The sequence below is a fragment of the Buteo buteo genome, unplaced genomic scaffold (genome assembly GCF_964188355.1).
Source record: "Buteo buteo unplaced genomic scaffold, bButBut1.hap1.1 HAP1_SCAFFOLD_574, whole genome shotgun sequence".
Classification (NCBI taxonomy): domain Eukaryota; kingdom Metazoa; phylum Chordata; class Aves; order Accipitriformes; family Accipitridae; genus Buteo; species Buteo buteo.
In genome coordinates, this window is record NW_027439693.1 from 1 (window position 1) to 15,413 (window position 15,413).

The 15,413-nt window shown below is 65.7% G+C and overlaps 2 protein-coding genes across 4 annotated transcripts; one reads left to right on the top strand and one right to left on the bottom strand.

Annotated features, from left to right (window-relative positions):
* Positions 1 to 1,295: 1,295 nt before the first annotated feature.
* LOC142028542 (protein FAM3A-like) lies at positions 1,296 to 4,321 on the top strand. Its single transcript, XM_075022361.1, is given in 9 exon segments — positions 1,296 to 1,308; positions 2,196 to 2,258; positions 2,261 to 2,314; positions 2,530 to 2,668; positions 2,780 to 2,842; positions 3,435 to 3,484; positions 3,668 to 3,752; positions 3,855 to 3,973; positions 4,066 to 4,321. Coding segments are annotated over 9 exon segments (690 nt in total). The 3' UTR covers positions 4,170 to 4,321.
* A 139-nt stretch (positions 4,322 to 4,460) lies between these two features.
* On the bottom strand, positions 4,461 to 15,042 carry LOC142028541 (glucose-6-phosphate 1-dehydrogenase-like). 3 transcript variants are annotated; one of them, XM_075022360.1, is made up of 13 exons: positions 14,957 to 15,042; positions 13,352 to 13,514; positions 12,322 to 12,359; positions 12,071 to 12,179; positions 10,206 to 10,423; positions 9,015 to 9,170; positions 8,792 to 8,917; positions 8,616 to 8,709; positions 8,164 to 8,350; positions 6,524 to 6,759; positions 5,819 to 5,895; positions 5,641 to 5,733; positions 4,461 to 4,821 (listed from the first exon to the last, which is right to left on the bottom strand). In XM_075022360.1, the coding sequence occupies exons 2-13, from the start codon at positions 13,466 to 13,468 to the stop codon at positions 4,731 to 4,733; spliced, it is 1,542 nt and encodes a 513-aa protein (XP_074878461.1). In that variant the 5' UTR covers positions 13,469 to 13,514; positions 14,957 to 15,042; the 3' UTR covers positions 4,461 to 4,730. The 3 variants fall into 3 exon arrangements, with proteins under 3 accessions (XP_074878461.1, XP_074878459.1, XP_074878460.1); XM_075022358.1 differs by having other exon boundaries at positions 8,616 to 8,681; positions 14,957 to 15,036; XM_075022359.1 differs by having other exon boundaries at positions 13,352 to 13,473; positions 14,957 to 15,026.
* Positions 15,043 to 15,413: the final 371 nt, after the last annotated feature.

The window sequence follows — 15,413 nt, forward strand, 5'->3', positions numbered from 1 at the left end:
AGGATTTCGGGGGGGTTGGGGGATTTCGGGGGGACTTTGGAGGAGTTTGGGGGAATTGGGGGGGTTGGAGGATTTGGGGGCATCTGCAGGGATTTTGGGGGGATTTTTGAGGATTTTGGGGGATTGGAGGGGGTTTGGGAGGATTTTGGAGGATTTTGGGAGGCCCTGGGGGGGGTGTGTGGAGGATTTGGGGGGGGGGTTTGGAGGGTTCTGGGGGGATTTGGGGGGGGCTGGGGGGATTTTTGAGAATTTGGGGGAGGGCTGGGGGGTTTTGGGGGGACTTGGGAGGATTTGGGGGGGTTCTGGGGGGGAATTTTGGAGGATTTGGGGGGTTTTGGGAATTTGGGAGGGGGTTGGAGGATTTGGGGGTTCTGGGGGGATTTTGGGGGGTTCTGGGGGGAATTTTGGAGGATTTGGGGGGGTTTGGGGGGGACTTTGGAGGAATTTGGGGGGGGGTTGAAGGATTTGGGGGGTTGTGGGGGGATTTTGGGGGGTTTGGGGGTATTTTGGAGGATTTTTGGGAGGCCTGGGGGGGGGGTAGAGGATTTTAAGGGGGATTTGGGGGGTCCTGGGGGGATTTCGGGGAGGATTTGGGGGGGGGTCTGGCAGATTTGGGAGGAATTTTAGCGGATTCGGGGGCACTTTGGAGGGTTTTGGGGCATTTTAGGGGACTTTGAAGGATTTGGGGGGGTTCTGGGGGATTTTTGAGGATTTGGGGGCGTTCTGGGGGGGTTCTGGGGGATTTGGGAGAATTTTTGGGGATTTGGGGAGCGAGCCCCCCCCCCCCCCGCCGCGGTGGCCGCTGGGAGCTGTAGTTCCGGCCCGCGGCGCCACCGGAAGAGGCGGGTGTTTCCCCTCCCTCGCTCTCATTGGACGGCATTTTTTCTTTTTTAACTCCCTATTGGTCGCCGCCGCTGCCCCTCGCCGTTGATTGGCTGAGCGGGGAAAAGGGGCGGGTGGAGGGTGAGGGGGGGGTGATTGACAGGCGGGGAGACGGCGCCAGCTGCGCCGCGCGCTGATTGGTTGTCCGGGAGCGGAAGGGGCGGGGCAGCGGAAGGGGCGGGGCTTCAGACGCGTCGGGGCAACCGGGGTCGGTGCAGGCGGTTCCGGGGCGCGGGGGGGGGCCCGAGGCCTTTGGGGGGGGTCCCGGTGAGGTGGGGGGGGTCCCAGTGACGTGGGGGGGGTCCCGGTGAGGTGGGGGGGCGGTTCCTGGGTGTGTTTCGCCCCCCCCGACCCCCCCAATTCCCTTCCAGCCCCACGGAGCCCCCCCCCAAGGCCCGGGCCCGGGCAGCGCCATGCGGCTGGCGGGTAGGGGGGGGGTCGGGGGGGGGGTCTGTGGGCAGTGGGGGGGCTTTGTGGGGCACTTAGGGGGGGCTGTGGGGCAGTGGGGGGCTCTATGGGGCAGTGGGGGGGTGCTGTGGGGCAGTGGGGGGGTGCTGTGGGGCACAGGGGGGGCTGTATGGGGCACTTAGGGGGGCTGTGGGGCACGGGGGGATGCTGTGGGGCAGTGGGGGGCTCTATGGGGCAGCAGGGGGCTCTATGGGGCAGCAGGGGGGCTCTATGGGGCGGGGGGGCTTTGCGGGGCACTTAGGGGGGCTGTGGGGCAGTGGGGGGCTCTATGGGGCAGTGGGGGGGTGCTATGGGGCACGGGGGGGGCTGTATGGGGCACTTAGGGGGTGCTGTGGGGCAGTGGGGGGGCTCTATGGGGCACTTAGGGGGGCTGTGGGGCAGCGGGGGGGCTCTATGGGGCGGGGGGGGCTTTGCGGGGCACTTGGGGGGGGCTTGTGGGGGGGTGTATGGGGCAGTGGGGGTGCTCTATGGGGCAGTGGGGGGGGTGCTATGGGGCACGGGGGGGCTGTGTGGGGCACTTAGGGGGTGCTTTGGGACAGTGGGGGGCTCTATGGGGCAGTGGGGGGTGTATGGGCAGTGGGGGGGTGTTGGGGGTTGCTATGGGGCAGCTTGGGGGGGGCAGTTAGGGGTCTCTGGGGAATTTGGGGGGGCTGTGGGGTGGCAGCGGGGCGATTGGGGCGCATGGGGGGAGCTGGGGGGGGCAATTTAGGGGGGATTTGTGGGGCGGTTGGGGGGTACGGGGGAGGATTTGCGGGATCTGTGGGGCAGCCGTGGGATCTATGGGGCAGCCGTGGGGCAGCCCGACCCCCCCACGCCGCCGTGTCACCCCCCCCCCCCCCCCCCAGGGCCGCTGCGGCTGGTGGCCGTCGCCGCTTTGGCCGGGCTGGCCTGGCTGCTGGTGGCCGTCCTGCTGGGCCCCCCCGCGCTCTGCCCCCCCTCCAGCGCCTGCTGGCCCGTGAGTCACCAAAAAAAAAAAAACACGGGGGGGGGGGGACACCCCCCCCAACCCCCCCCCCAATTTTTGGGGGGGGGCCCCCTTTTTTTTTAGGGAGCTCCAAACCACAAGGGGCCCCTAACGCTCTCCCCCCCCCCCCCAAACCCAGGTCCTGAGAGCCCCCCACGGCAGGTGAGTGTTTTTGGGGGGGATTTTTTTTTTTGGGGGGTGGGGGGTGACTTTGTGCCCCCCCCCCGCAGCCCCCCGCCCCCGCAGGTACAAGTGCGGGCTGCCCCGGCCCTGCCCCCCCGCCCACTTCGCCTTCCGCCTCGTTAGCGGCGCCGCTAACGTCATCGGGCCCAAGATCTGCCTCGAGGACAGGGTGTAAGTGGGAGGGGGGGGGCGAACCCACCCCCCCCGTGTTAATTACCCCCCCCTCTTATTAATTACCCCCCAACCTCATTAATTTCCCCCCCCCCCCCGCCTCGTTAACAGGCTGATGAGCAGCGTCAAGAACAACGTGGGCCGAGGGCTGAACATCGCCCTGGTGAACGGTGAGTTGGGGGGGGGGGGGGGGCAATTAGGGAGGGGTTAGGGTAATTAGGGAGGGGTCGGGGTAATTGGGGGGGGTAATTTGGGAGGGGTTGGGGTAATTTTGGGGGGGGGCAGGGGCAGATTTGGGGGTGCAGGGGAGCTAGAAGAGGAGCTGCCCCCTCTAGGGGTATTATTGACCCCCCCAGGGGTATTATTCCCCCCCCCAAGGGGTTTTATTGCCCCCCAATGGGTATTATTGTCCCCCCGGGGGTAATTGCCCCCCCCAAGGGGTTTTATTGTCCCCAAGGGGTATTATTGCCCCCCGGGGTATTATTCCCCCCCAAGGGGTTTTATTGCCCCCCAAGGGGTATTATTGCCCCCTAAGGGGGTAACTGCCCCCCCAAGGGTTTTATTGCCCCCCAGGGGTATTATTCCCCCCCAAGGGGTTTTATTGCCCCCCCCGGGGTATTATTCTCCCCCAAGGTGTTTTATTGCCCCCAAGCGGTATTATTGCCCCCCCCGGGGTATTGTTCCCCCCCAAGGGGTTTTATTGCCCCCCCAAGGGGTATTATTGCCCCCCCGGGGGTAATTGCCCCCCCCCGTTGCCCCCCCCCAGGCGCAGCGGGGACCTGATCGCGGCGCAGGCCTTCGACATGTGGGCGGGAGGTGAGTGTTTTTTTGGGGGGGGGGGGGTTAAGGTTTCGCCGCAAGGGAGGAAACATTTTTTGGGCTCATTTCTCTGTATTTTGGGGGCGCTCCAGCAGGGCCCCCCCCCCCCCTTTTCATTTTTTAACCCCCCCTTTTTGCTTTTTTACCCCCCCTCCTTTTATTTTTGACCCCCCCCGCAAGACGTCGAGGAGCTCCTCAAGTTCCTGCGCCCGCTGCACGAGGGGACGCTGGTGCTGGTGGCTTCCTACGACGACCCCGCCACCAAGTAAATTTTGGGGGGGGGGGGCTTATTTTTTGGGGGGGGGGGGGCTGCTATTTTTTGGGACCCTTCTAACCCCTCTGTCTTGTCCCCCCCCCCCAAAAAAAGGTTGACGGAAGAGACTCGGCGGCTTTTCGGCGAGTTGGGGAGCGCGGTGGCCAAAGATTTGGCTTTCCGGGATAGTTGGGTCTTTTTGGGGGCCAAGGGGGTGCAGGACAAGAGCCCTTCGAGCAGGTGGGTCTGGGGGGGGGGGGGGGCACTTGGGGGGCAGGAACTTTTTTTTTTTGGGGGGGGGGGGCCCCAGCGGTGATCCTCCGCCTTTTCCAGCACGTGAGGAACAGCCGCAGCTCCAATAAATACGAGGGGTGGCCGGAGGCGTTGGAGATGGAGTGCGTCCCCCGGCGGCCCCCAGACCCACGGTGACCCCCAACTGCTCCCCCTGCCCCACAGCTTGGGGGGGGGGGGACCCCCAAATTTTTTTGGGGGGGGGGAGGAGAAGGGCTGGGTCCTTGTTTTTCCCCCCCTCCCGGCATCGCGTGTGCGTCTCAGGGTGAGAAAATAAAGGCTGGGCCGTCGCCGGGCGGATGGTGGTGTTTGTGGGGGGGCTGCCCCCCAAGTGACGTGTGGGGCTGCCCCCTAAGTGGCGTGTGGGGCTGCCCCCCAAGCGCTGGGTGGAGCTGGGGGGCTGCTGTTAACGAGCAAAGGTTGGGGGGTAATTAAGGAGGAGGGGGGGGGCTTTGGTCCCAGCTTGGGGGGTGGAATTTGGGGGTTTGGGGGGGGGCTATGGGGCAGGATGGCGGCGCTATGGGGCAGGAGGAAGGCGCTATGGGGCAGGAGAGGGATGCCGTGGGGCTCCTGGCCCAGGAGTGTTGTATTTTTTTTGGGGGGGGGGGGGAGGATATGGGTCAGGCTGGAGTGTGGGGAGCTGTGGGGCAGGCGGGAGTGTGGGGCGGCCGTGGGGCAGCCGTGGGGCGGCCGTGGGGCTCAGAGCTTGTGGGGGTTCACCCAGCGGTAGGTGCCCTCGTAGAGGAACCCGGCGCGTTTCAGCAGCTCGTCCGCCTCCGCCGGGCCCCGGCTGCGGTTTTGGGGGGGGGGGACGGACATGTTAGGGGCTGCCCCACAGCAGGACCCCCCGCCCCACGGCACCCCATAGCCCCCCCAATCCTGCCCCACAGCACCCTATAGCCCCCCCGTCCTGCCCCACGGCACCCCAAAGCACCTTACGGACCCCCCAACCCTGCCCTAGAGACCCCCCCCATACCCAATACCTGCCCCACAGCCCCCCCAAACCCATTCTCTGCCCCACAGCACCCCATAGACCCCCAATCCTGCCCCATGGCACCCTATAGACCCCCCAATCCTGCCGCACAGCCCCCAAAGCACTTTAGGGACCCCCCAACCCTGCCCTAGAGACCCCCCCATACCCAATACCTGCCCCACAGCCCACTGCCACCTGCCCCATAGCCCCCCCCAACCCATTCTCTGCCCCACAGCACCCCATAGACCCCCCATTCTCTGCCCCACAGCACCCTATAGACTCCCCAATCCTGCCCCACGGCACCCCAAAGCACCTTCCGGACCCCCCAACCCTGCCCTAGAGACCCCCCCCATACCCAATACCTGCCCCATAGCCCCCCCCAACCCATTCTCTGCCCCACAGCACCCCATAGCCCCCCCCAATCCTACCCCATAGCACCCCACACAGCTCAGGTCTGCCCCATAGCCCCCCCTGACCCCCAAACCCTCCCCGTAACCCCCCATCCCACCCCCAATTCGTGGCCCACAGCCCCCCTTCCACAGCCCAACCCCCCCCATTTCTGCCCCCCAAAGCCCCCCCCACCCCTCCCCAGCCCCACAGCGACCCCCAAGTGCCCCCCCCCCCCCCCCCCCGTACCTGCCGTAGAGGTAGGGGATGGGTTTCTCCCCCCTCTCCTCGATGGTGTGCAGCAGGGGGGTGAAGATGCGCCAAGCTTCCCGCAGCTCATCGCTGGGGGGGGGGGAACACCCCAAAATTAAACCGGGGAGGGGGATACGACACCCCCAAACCCCCCCAGACACCCCCCCCCCCCAACCTGCGCACGAAGTGCATCTGGTTCCCGCAGAAGACGTCGAGGATGAGCCGCTCGTAGGCGTCCGGCAGCTTCACGTCCTGGGGGGGGGGAAAATGACACTCGGGGTTTTTTTTGGGGGGGCACAGGGGTTTTTTGGGGAGAGGGCAGCATTTTTTTTTGGGGGGGGGGGTCTGGGACCTGATGGTTTAGGGCTTGGAGGGGGGAGGCTGGTACCTTGGAGTGGTTGTTGTGGGTTTTGGGGGCTTTTTTTTTGGGGGGGGGGGCTGTGGGGCAGTTTTGGGGTCTCCCCTGTACGTTTGGGGGGGGCCCCATCGCATCTTGGGGGGGGGGGGTGTCACCTATCTCCCTTCTCATGCACCATTTTGGGGCTCCACACACCGGTTTTTGGGGGTCTCCCCCTTCATTTTAGGTCTTCCCCAGCCATTTTGGGGGGGGGTCCCATGCCGATTTTGGGGTCTCCCCGTGCTATTTCGGGGCTCCGCACGCCATTTTCGGGGTCTCCGCTACCACTTTGGGGTCCCCACCACCATTTTGGGGGGGTGCCCACCACCATTTTAGGTCTCCACGCGCCATTTTTGATGTCTTTTAGCTACAATTTTTGCGTCTCCACCCCCATTTTTGGCGTCTCCGCCCCCATTTTGAGGTGTCCCCTTGCCCATTTTGGGGTCTCCCCGTGGGTTTTTTTTTTTGGGGGGGGGTCGTTGCCTTGTAGCGGTTGCCGTAGGTGAGGTCGAGCTCGGACTCCTCGGGGTTGAAGAACATTCCGGGTTTTTTGGTCATCATCTTGGTGTAGACGGCCTCGTCGGGCTGGACGCGCACCACCAGCTCGTTCCTCTTGCACTGACGGCCAAAAATGTCGCCCGGCACCTCCCGGAACTGGAGCCGCACCTCGGCCTTGCGCTCGTTCAGCGCCTTCCCGCATCGAAGGACGAAGGGGACCCCTGGGGACGTCATCGTCATCATCGTTATGGCCACAACCGTCGTTATGGTCGTGGTCATGGTCACCATCGTGACCGTGATCAGCGCCATGGCCGTTGTCATGGCCGTGGTCGTCGTTATCGTTGTGGTTATTGCCATGATCATCGTCATGGTTTTCATCATGATGACGATCGTTATCGTCAGGGTTATTGTCATGATCACGATCATTGTCATGGCCACGGTCATCGTCGTCATTGCCATGATCATCGTCATGGTCTTCATCATGATCACGCTCGTTATCATCAATCATGGTTATTGTCATGGCCATGATCATGATCACTGTCATGGCCACAGTCATCGTCATCATTGTGGTCATTATCATGATCATCATCATGGTCACCATCGTGACCGTGATCAGCATCACGGTCGTTATCATAACCACGATCATTCTCATCGTCCTGTAGGTGTTCATAGATATGGTCGTTGTCTTGGTCATTATCGTGACCGTAATCATCGTCATTTTTGGGGTCTTTGTCATGGTCATCACCATGGCCACGATAATTTTCATCATCGTGGTCATTGTCATGGCCGTGGTTATCATCATGATCACGGTTGTGGTCATGGCCATGATCGTGGTCATGGTTGTGGCCATTATCATGGCCACGGTCATCGTCATCATTGTGGTCATTGTCGTGATCATTATCATGGTTATCATCATGGTCACGATCGTTATCATCATGGTTATTGTCATGGTCGTGATCATGGTCACCGTCATGGCCATGGCCATTGTCATCGTTGTGGTCATTGTCATGACCACGGTCACGGTCACCATCGTGACCGTGATCAGCGTCATGGTCGTTATCACGACCATGATCATTGTCATTGTCATGTTCATAGACATGATCATCGTCTTGGTCGTTATCATGACCATGATCATTGTCATTGTCATGTTCATAGACATGATCATCGTCTTGGTCGTTATCACGACCATGATCATTGTCGTTGTCATGTTCATAGACATGGCCATCGTCTTGGTCGTTGTCATGACCATAATCATCGTCATTTTTAGGGTCATTGTCGTGATCATCGTCATGACCACGATCATTGTTATCATCGTGGTCGTCGTTATGGTCGTGGTTATCGTCATGATCACGGTCGTGGTCATGGCCATGATCCTGGTCATGGTCATCGTCATCATCGTGGCCATTCTCATGGCCATGGTCATCGTCATGGCCATGATCGTGGTCATCATTGTGACCATTTCCATGGCCGTTCTCATCGTCATGCCCGTGATCGTGATCATGGTCACCATCACCATCGTGCTCATTGCCATGACCGTGCTCATCGTCACGGTCGCGGTCGTCGTTACCATCACGATCATCGTCACGGCCACGACCGTCACCGCGCCCCGCCCCGCCGGCGCTCACCGTCCCACCGCTCGTTGGCCACCCGCAGGACGGCGGTGGCGAAGGTGGCGGTGGTGGACCCCGGCGGGACGGTGGCGTCGTCCAAGTAGCCTTTTTGGGCTTCGGGGGGACCCTCGGGGTTGCCGACATATTGGCCCAGGACGACGTCGTCCAGCTCCACCGGGCTGATGCACTTCAGCACCTTCACCTGCGGGGGGACGACGACACGTCATTACGGGGGGGGACACGTAATTACGGGGGGGGACACGTAATTACGGGGGGGACACATGTAATTACGGGGGGGATACATGTAATTACGAGGAAACCACCATCAAGAACGTGGCGGTGGGACGCAAAAAGACGGCGCGAGGTGTCTCCTGCCCCCCCCAGCTGTGACCCGAGGGGTGGTGGGGAAGGGGGGGGGGACACGGTGGGGGCCAAGGACCGTCGTGTGTTGCCCCCCCCCTCAGCACCTTCTCGTCCCGCACGTCATCGGGGTCGGTGGAAGCCGGTTTCTCCATGGCCACCAAGCAGAGCATCTGCAGGAGGTGGTTCTGCATCACGTCCCTGAGGAGCAGAACCGGGCGGTGGGAACGGGGACGTTCCCCCCCCCCCCCAAAAAAAAAAAACAAACCCCCCCGAACCTCACCGGATGATGCCGAAATCGTCGAAGTAACCGCCGCGCCCCTCGGTGCCGAAGGGCTCCTTGAAGGTCAGCACCACGCACGCCACGTTGTCCCGGTTCCAGATGGGACCGAAGATCCGGTTCCCGAATCTGCTTGTGGGGGGGGTGGGATACGAGGTCGGGGGTGGGCTACGGACCCCCTGTGTGTGTGTGTCCCCCCCCCCGTGTCGTTGTCCCCCCCCCCGACCTGAGGACCATGAGGTTCTGGACCATCTCCTTGCCCAGGTAGTGGTCGATGCGGTAGATCTGATCCTCGCGGAAAAGCCCCCCGAGGTGGTGGGAGAGGGCGTCGGAGCTGGCCAGGTCGCGGCCGAACGGCTTCTCCACGATCACCCGGTTCCACCTGGGGGGGGGACACACACAGATGGGGACAATGAGACCCCCCCCATCTCCATCCCCCCCAATTTGCATCCCCCAACCCAACGGGGGGGGGGGGCGCGGGGGAGAGGCTGGTCCCTGCAGGATGGGGACCCTCGGGGGCTCAGGGTGGTCCTGGGGGGCACCAGGTGGGGGCTGTGTCGTCCCCCCCCCCCTCGGTGTCTCCTGGCCCTTGAGTCTGGGGTCCCCCCCGCCATGTCCCTCATCCCCAGGGTCCCCCTGTGTCCGTCCCCCCCATGTCCCTGGGGTCCCCCCAAACCTGTCCCCCATCCCCAGGGTCTCCCCCCACCCTGTGCCCCCCACCCCACATTCCTGTGTCCCCCCCCAGTGTCCCCTCTCCCCCATCTCTGGGGTCTCCTGTCCCCAGTGTCCCCTGTGTCCCCCCCCCAATGTCCCTGGGGTCCCATCCCCCCCCAGCGTCCCCTCTCCCCCATCCCCAGTGTCCCCCAGTGTCCCCCCCCTCAAGTCCCTGGGGTCCCCAGTGTCCCCCCCCATGTCCCTGGGGTCCCCCCAAACCCCTGTCCCCCATCCCCAGAGTCTCCCCCCACCCTGTGCCCCCCACCCCACATTCCTGGGGTCCCCCCCCGAAGCCCCTGTCCCCCATCCCTGGGGTCTCCTGTCCCCAGTGTCCCCCCCCCAATGTCCCTGGGGTCCCGTCCTCCCCCCAGCATCCCCTCTCCCCCACCCCCAGGGTCCCCCTGTGCCCCCCCCCATGTCCCTGGGGTCCCCCCCACCCTCTGTCCCCCATCCCCAGGGTCTCCCCCCACCCTGTGCCCCCCACCCCACATTCCTGGGGTCCCCCCCCAAGCCCCTGTCCCCCATCCCTGGGGTCTCCTGTCCCCAGTGTGCCCCACCCCCAATGTCCCTGGGGTCCCGTCCCCCCCCCAGCATCCCCTCTCCCCCACCCCCAGGGTCCCCCTGTGCCCCCCCCAATGTCCCTGGGGTCCCCCCCCCCGCCACGGGCGACGTGGGGGTCTCCCACTTGTCCCCCCCCCCTCACCCGCCGCCCATGCAGGCCTGTCGGATGTGGCGGGTGACGGGGGCGTAGACGCTGGGGGGCAGCGCCAGGTAGAAGAGGCGGTTGGCGCGCGCCCCCCCCGGCAGCCCCCGCAGGTGGGCGTCCAGCTGGCGGAAAGCCCCCTCCTCGCCGTACTGCCCCCGCACGTAGCTCTGCCGGGAGAAGAAGGCGGCCAGGCGCTCCGACTCCTCGGGGGACGCCTGCGGAGAGGGGGGGGGACGCGTTGGGGTGAGGGGGGGGCACCCCGGGGGTGGGGGGGTGTGAGGACACGGGGGGGGACATTTGGGGACATGGCGGGGACGCCCGGGGGATTTGGGGACACTCAGGGGATTTGGGGGGGGGGACACCCAGGGGATTTGGGGACACCCAGGGGCTGGGGGGGGACGGGGGGGATGTGTGTGGGGGGTGAGGATATGGGGGGGGACACCCGGGGGATTTGGGGGGGACACCCGGGGGATTTGGGGGGGGGACACTTGGGGACATGGGGGGGACACCCGGGGGATTTGGGGACACCTGGGGGCTGGGGGGGGGACACCTGGGGGATGGGGGGGGATGTGAGGGCATGGGGGGACACCCAGGGGACGGGGGGGGGACATGGGGGGATGTGTGGGGGGGGTGTGAGGACATGGGGGGGGACACCTGGGGAATTTGGGGGGGGGGACATGGAGGGGTGTGAGGACATGGGGGGGGACACTTGGGGACATGGGGGGGATGCCCAGGGGATTTGGGGACACTCAGGGGATTTGGGGGGGGGGGACGACACCCAGGGGATTTGGGGACACCCAGGGGCTGGGGGGGATGTGTGGGGGGGGTGAGGATATGGGGGGGGACACCCAGGGATTTGGGGACACTCAGGGGATTTGGGGGTGGGACACCTGGGGGACATGGGGGGGACACCCAGGGGATTTGAGGGGACACCTGAGGATTTAGGGACACCCAGGGGATTTGGGGGGGGGACACCTGGGGACATGGGGGGGACACCCAGGGGATGGGGGGGGACATGGGGGAGGTGTGAGGACATGGCAGGGGACACCTGGGGACACGGGGGGGGGACACCCAGGGGATTTGGGGACACCCAGAGGATGTGGGGGGGGGGGATGTGAGGGCATGGGGGGACATCCAGGGGATGGGGGGGGGGGCATGGGGGGGACACCCAGGGGATTTGGGGACACCCAGGGGCTGGGGGGACATGGGGGGATGGGGGGGGGCTGTGTGAGGACATGGGGGGGGGACATCTAGGGACATGGGGGGGACACCCAGGGGATTTGGGGGGGGGACACCCAGGGGACATGGGGGGGGACACCCAGGGGATTTGAGGGGACACCTGGGGATTTAGGGACACCAGGGGATTTGGGGGGGGACATGAGGGGGTGTGAGGACATGGGGGGGGGACACTTGGGGACATGGGGGGACACCCGGGGGATTTGGGGACACCCAGGGGCTGGGGGGGGGACACCTGGGGGATGGGAGGGGGGGATGTGAGGACATGGGGGGACACCCAGGGGATGGGGGGGACACCCAGGGGACATGGGGGGGGGGACTTGGGGCAGGGTCCTGGGGACACCCAGGGGTTGGGGGGGGGGACATGGGGGACACCCAGGGGATTTGGGGGGGGACACCTGGGGGATGTGGGGGGGGATGTGGGGACGTGGGGGGGACATGAGGACATGGGGGGACACCCAGGGGATTTGGGGACACCCAGGGGCTGGAGCGGGGGAGATATGAGGGAGGGACCCCAGAAATGGTGCAGGGACTCGGGGGGGGGGACACCAGGCAAGGACATGGGGCGGGGGGGTGCTGAGGGGATCGCCCCCCCCCCAGGGAGGGGACGTTTTGGGGACAAAGACCTTGAGGTAGGGCAGGGTCTGCTGGCGGATCTGCTCCACCGTCAGGGGGGTGCGGGCGAAGCCCACCACGTGGGTGTCGTCGGGGAGCAGCCCGTCCCGAAAAAGCCACCTGGGGGGGGGGGAACGTCACCGTCATCGTCCCCAAATTGGGGGGGGGACACGGGGGAACCATCGGCATTGTCCCCAACCCCCCCGCCGTGGGGCTGGGGGAGGGGAGAAGGGAAAAGAAAAAGGGGGGGGGGGCCACGTACCAGACGGTGGGGTAAATCTTTTTCTTGGCTAAATCGCCCTGGGAGAAACGGGGGGGGGAAAGCAAAAATAATTAAAAAAAAATATTTGGGGCTGAGGCCGGGCACAGCTCGCCGCAGCGATGGCCGCCCCGCCCCTCGTTAGCCCCAGGATTAACGAAGGCCCAGGAATGCGCTGAGTCAAGGAGAAAGGGGGGGCGGGGGGGGGAACGAGGCGCCACGTCCCCGCCCCGTGGGGTTATTACACAAGGGGGGGGGTAATTAAGGGGGGGGTGAGTAATGAAGCGGGGAGGGGACTCGGGTGTCCGGGCGGGGCCGGCCCCATGTTGGGGGGGGGGGGGCAAAAGGGGGAAGTTGGGGTTTTGGGGGGGGCGGGGGTGCAGACACCCTGCTGCTCCCCCCTCCCCCCCCCGGCCCCACCCCCACCCCGCAGGGGAACCCCGGCGGCGGGGGAGGGGCGGGCACCCCATCTTCTTCTCCTCCCCCCCCAAAGTTCCTTCCAGCCCCCCCCAAACCACTTCATTTCCCCCTCCAGCCCCCCAATTTCCCCCCCAACTCCCCATTTCCCCCTCCAGCCCCCCAGCTTCCCCTTCCAGCCCCCCAGCTTCCCCCCCAACCACTTCATTTCCTCCTCCAGCCCCCCAGTTTCCCCTCCCAGCCCCCCAATTTCTCCCCCAACCACTTCATTTCCCCTTCCAGCCCCCCAATTCCCCCCCAGCCCCCCAATTTCCTCCTCCAGTCCCCCAATTTCCCCCCAACCCCAACTTTTTCCCCTCCCAGCCCCCCAATTTCCCCCTCCAGCCCCCCAATTTCCCCTCCCAGCCCCCCAATTTCCCCCAACCCCAACTTTTTCCCCTCCCAGCCCCCCAGTTTCCCCTTCCAGCCCCCCATTTCCCCTCCCAGCCCCCCAATTTCCCCCCCAGCCCCCCAGTTTCCCCCTCCAGCCCCCCAGTTTCCCCCTCCAGCCCCCCATTTCCCCTCCCAGCCCCCCAATTCCCCCCCCAGCCCCCCCAATCCCCCCCCCCCGACTCACGGAGGCCCCGAGGATGATGAAGACGTGGGGCTGGCCCTGGAGGAAGGCCTCGTCCCGGCTCAGCTCCTGCCGCAGCATCCCGCACACCTCCGACCGGCTCAGCTCCTGCCCCGCCATCGCGCCTGGGGGGCACGGGGCAGGATCGGGGAGTCGGGGGGCAGGACTGGGGAGTCGGGGGGCAGGTTTAGGGAGCTGGGGGGCAGGTTTAGGGAGTTTGGGGGCAGGAACTGGGAGTTGGGGGGCAGGAACTGGGAGTTGGGGGGCAGGTTTAGGGAGCTGGGGGGCAGGAACTGGGAATTTGGGGGCAGGTTTGGGGAGTTTGGGGGCAGGAACTGGAGTTGGGGGGCAGGAACTGGGAGTTGGGGGGCAGGTTTAGGGAGCTGGGGGCAGGTTTAGGGAGCTGGGGGGCAGGTTTAGGGACTTTGGGGGCAGGAACTGGGAATTTGGGGGCAGGTTTAGGGAGTTTGGGGGCAGGAACTGGGAGCTGGGGGGCAGGAACTGGGAATTTGGGGGCAGGTTTAGGGAGTTTGGGGGCAGGAACTGGGAGCTGGGGGGCAGGGACTGGGAGCTGGGGGGCAGGTTTAGGGAGTTTGGGGGCAGGAACTGGGAGCTGGGGGGCAGGAACTAGGAGCTGGGGGACTGGTTTAGGGAGTTTGGGGGCAGGAACTGGGAATTGGGGGGCAGGTTTAGGGACCTGGGGGGCAGGAACTGGGAGTTGGGGGGCCGGTTTAGGGAGTTTGGGGGCAGGAACTGGGAGCTGGGGGGCAGGAACTGGGAATTTGGGGGCAGGTTTAGGGAGTTTGGGGGCAGGAACTGGGAATTGGGGGGCAGGGACTGGGAGCTGGGGGGCAGGTTTAGGGAGTTTGGGGGCAGGAACTGGGAGCTGGGGGGCTGGACTGGGAGTTGGGGGGCAGGATCGGGGTGTGGGGGGGGCAGGACCTTCCCCCCGCCCCCTGCTCCGCCCCCTCCCTCCCCTTTGCCCCCCCAGCCCCTTATTGCCCCCCCAGCCCCCTTTTAACTCCCCCCCTACCCCTCAACTGCCCCCTGCTCCCCCCCCAGCCCCCCAAGAGCCCCCCCAGGACCCCCAATTGCCCCCCCAGCCCCCTAAGTCCCCCCCAGCCCCCCTCAACTTCCCCGATCTCCCCTCTCGGGCCCCAATCCCCCCCCGGACCCCCAAATCCCCCCTACGCCCCAATTCCCCCTCCCAGCCCCCAGTAGCCCCCCCAACAGCCCCCATCTCCTCTCTCGGGCCTCAATTCCCCCCCAGAACCCCCAAATCCCCCCCAGCCCCCCAATACCCCCCCAGGACCCCCAATTGCCCCCCCAGGACCCCCATTACCCCCTAAATCCCCCCAGCTCCCCAATAACCCCCCCAGGACCCCCCATATCCCCCCAGCCCCCCAACCCCCCCCCAGGACCCCCAATTTCCCCCCAGGACCCCCATCACCCCCCCAAATCCCCCCCCAACCCCCCAAATTTCCCCCTCCCGCCCCCCCAACCCCCCCCCCCGCAGTCCTACACCCCCCCGGTCTCCCCTCCCCATTTCCTCCCCATTTCCTCCTCATTTCCCCCCTATTTCCCCCCCATTTCCCCCCCCCCCCTCACCTTCCCGCTCCGGCCGCGGAACCGCCGCCCCCTCACGCTCGCGCGGCTCCCCATTTCCCTCGCGCCCGGCCACGCCCCCGCTCCCCCGACCGCGCTGACCAATCACCGCCCGGGCCTCCAGCCGCAGCCGGCCAATAGGAGAGGAGGAAAGCGCTGCCTTAAGAGTTGGGCGGAGGGGGCGTAACCAATAGGAAGGGGCGATGGGCGGGGCGAGGTCTCGCCCTCGGTCGCTCGCTCCGCCCCCTGGCGTGAAGCGTGGTGGCGTCAGCTCCGCTTCCGGCGGAAGCCGGAAGGAGCTGGAGAGCGGCGGAGGAGACGGAGGAGGAGGCGGCGGCGGCGGCCGCGGCCCCTCGCAGCTCCCCGGGCCCCGCGGTCGATGAGCGGCGGCCGGTGGCGGCGACCGGCGGAGATGGTGCAGCCCGGGGGAGGCGGTGGGGCCGGGCCGGGTGCCGGGAAC

Excerpts from the sequence above, each read along its gene's own strand:
- LOC142028541 (XM_075022358.1), bottom strand. The coding sequence starts at position 15,010 with ATGGGGAGCCGCGCGAGCGTGAGGGGGCGGCGGTTCCGCGGCCGGAGC. Across the intron at positions 9,171-10,205 it reads CAGGCCTGCATGGGCGGCGG|GTGGAACCGGGTGATCGTGG; the intron begins GTGAGGGGGGGG and ends TCCCCCCCCCAG. Across the intron at positions 8,682-8,791 it reads GACGATTTCGGCATCATCCG|ATGCTCTGCTTGGTGGCCAT; the intron begins GTGAGGTTCGGG and ends CACCTCCTGCAG.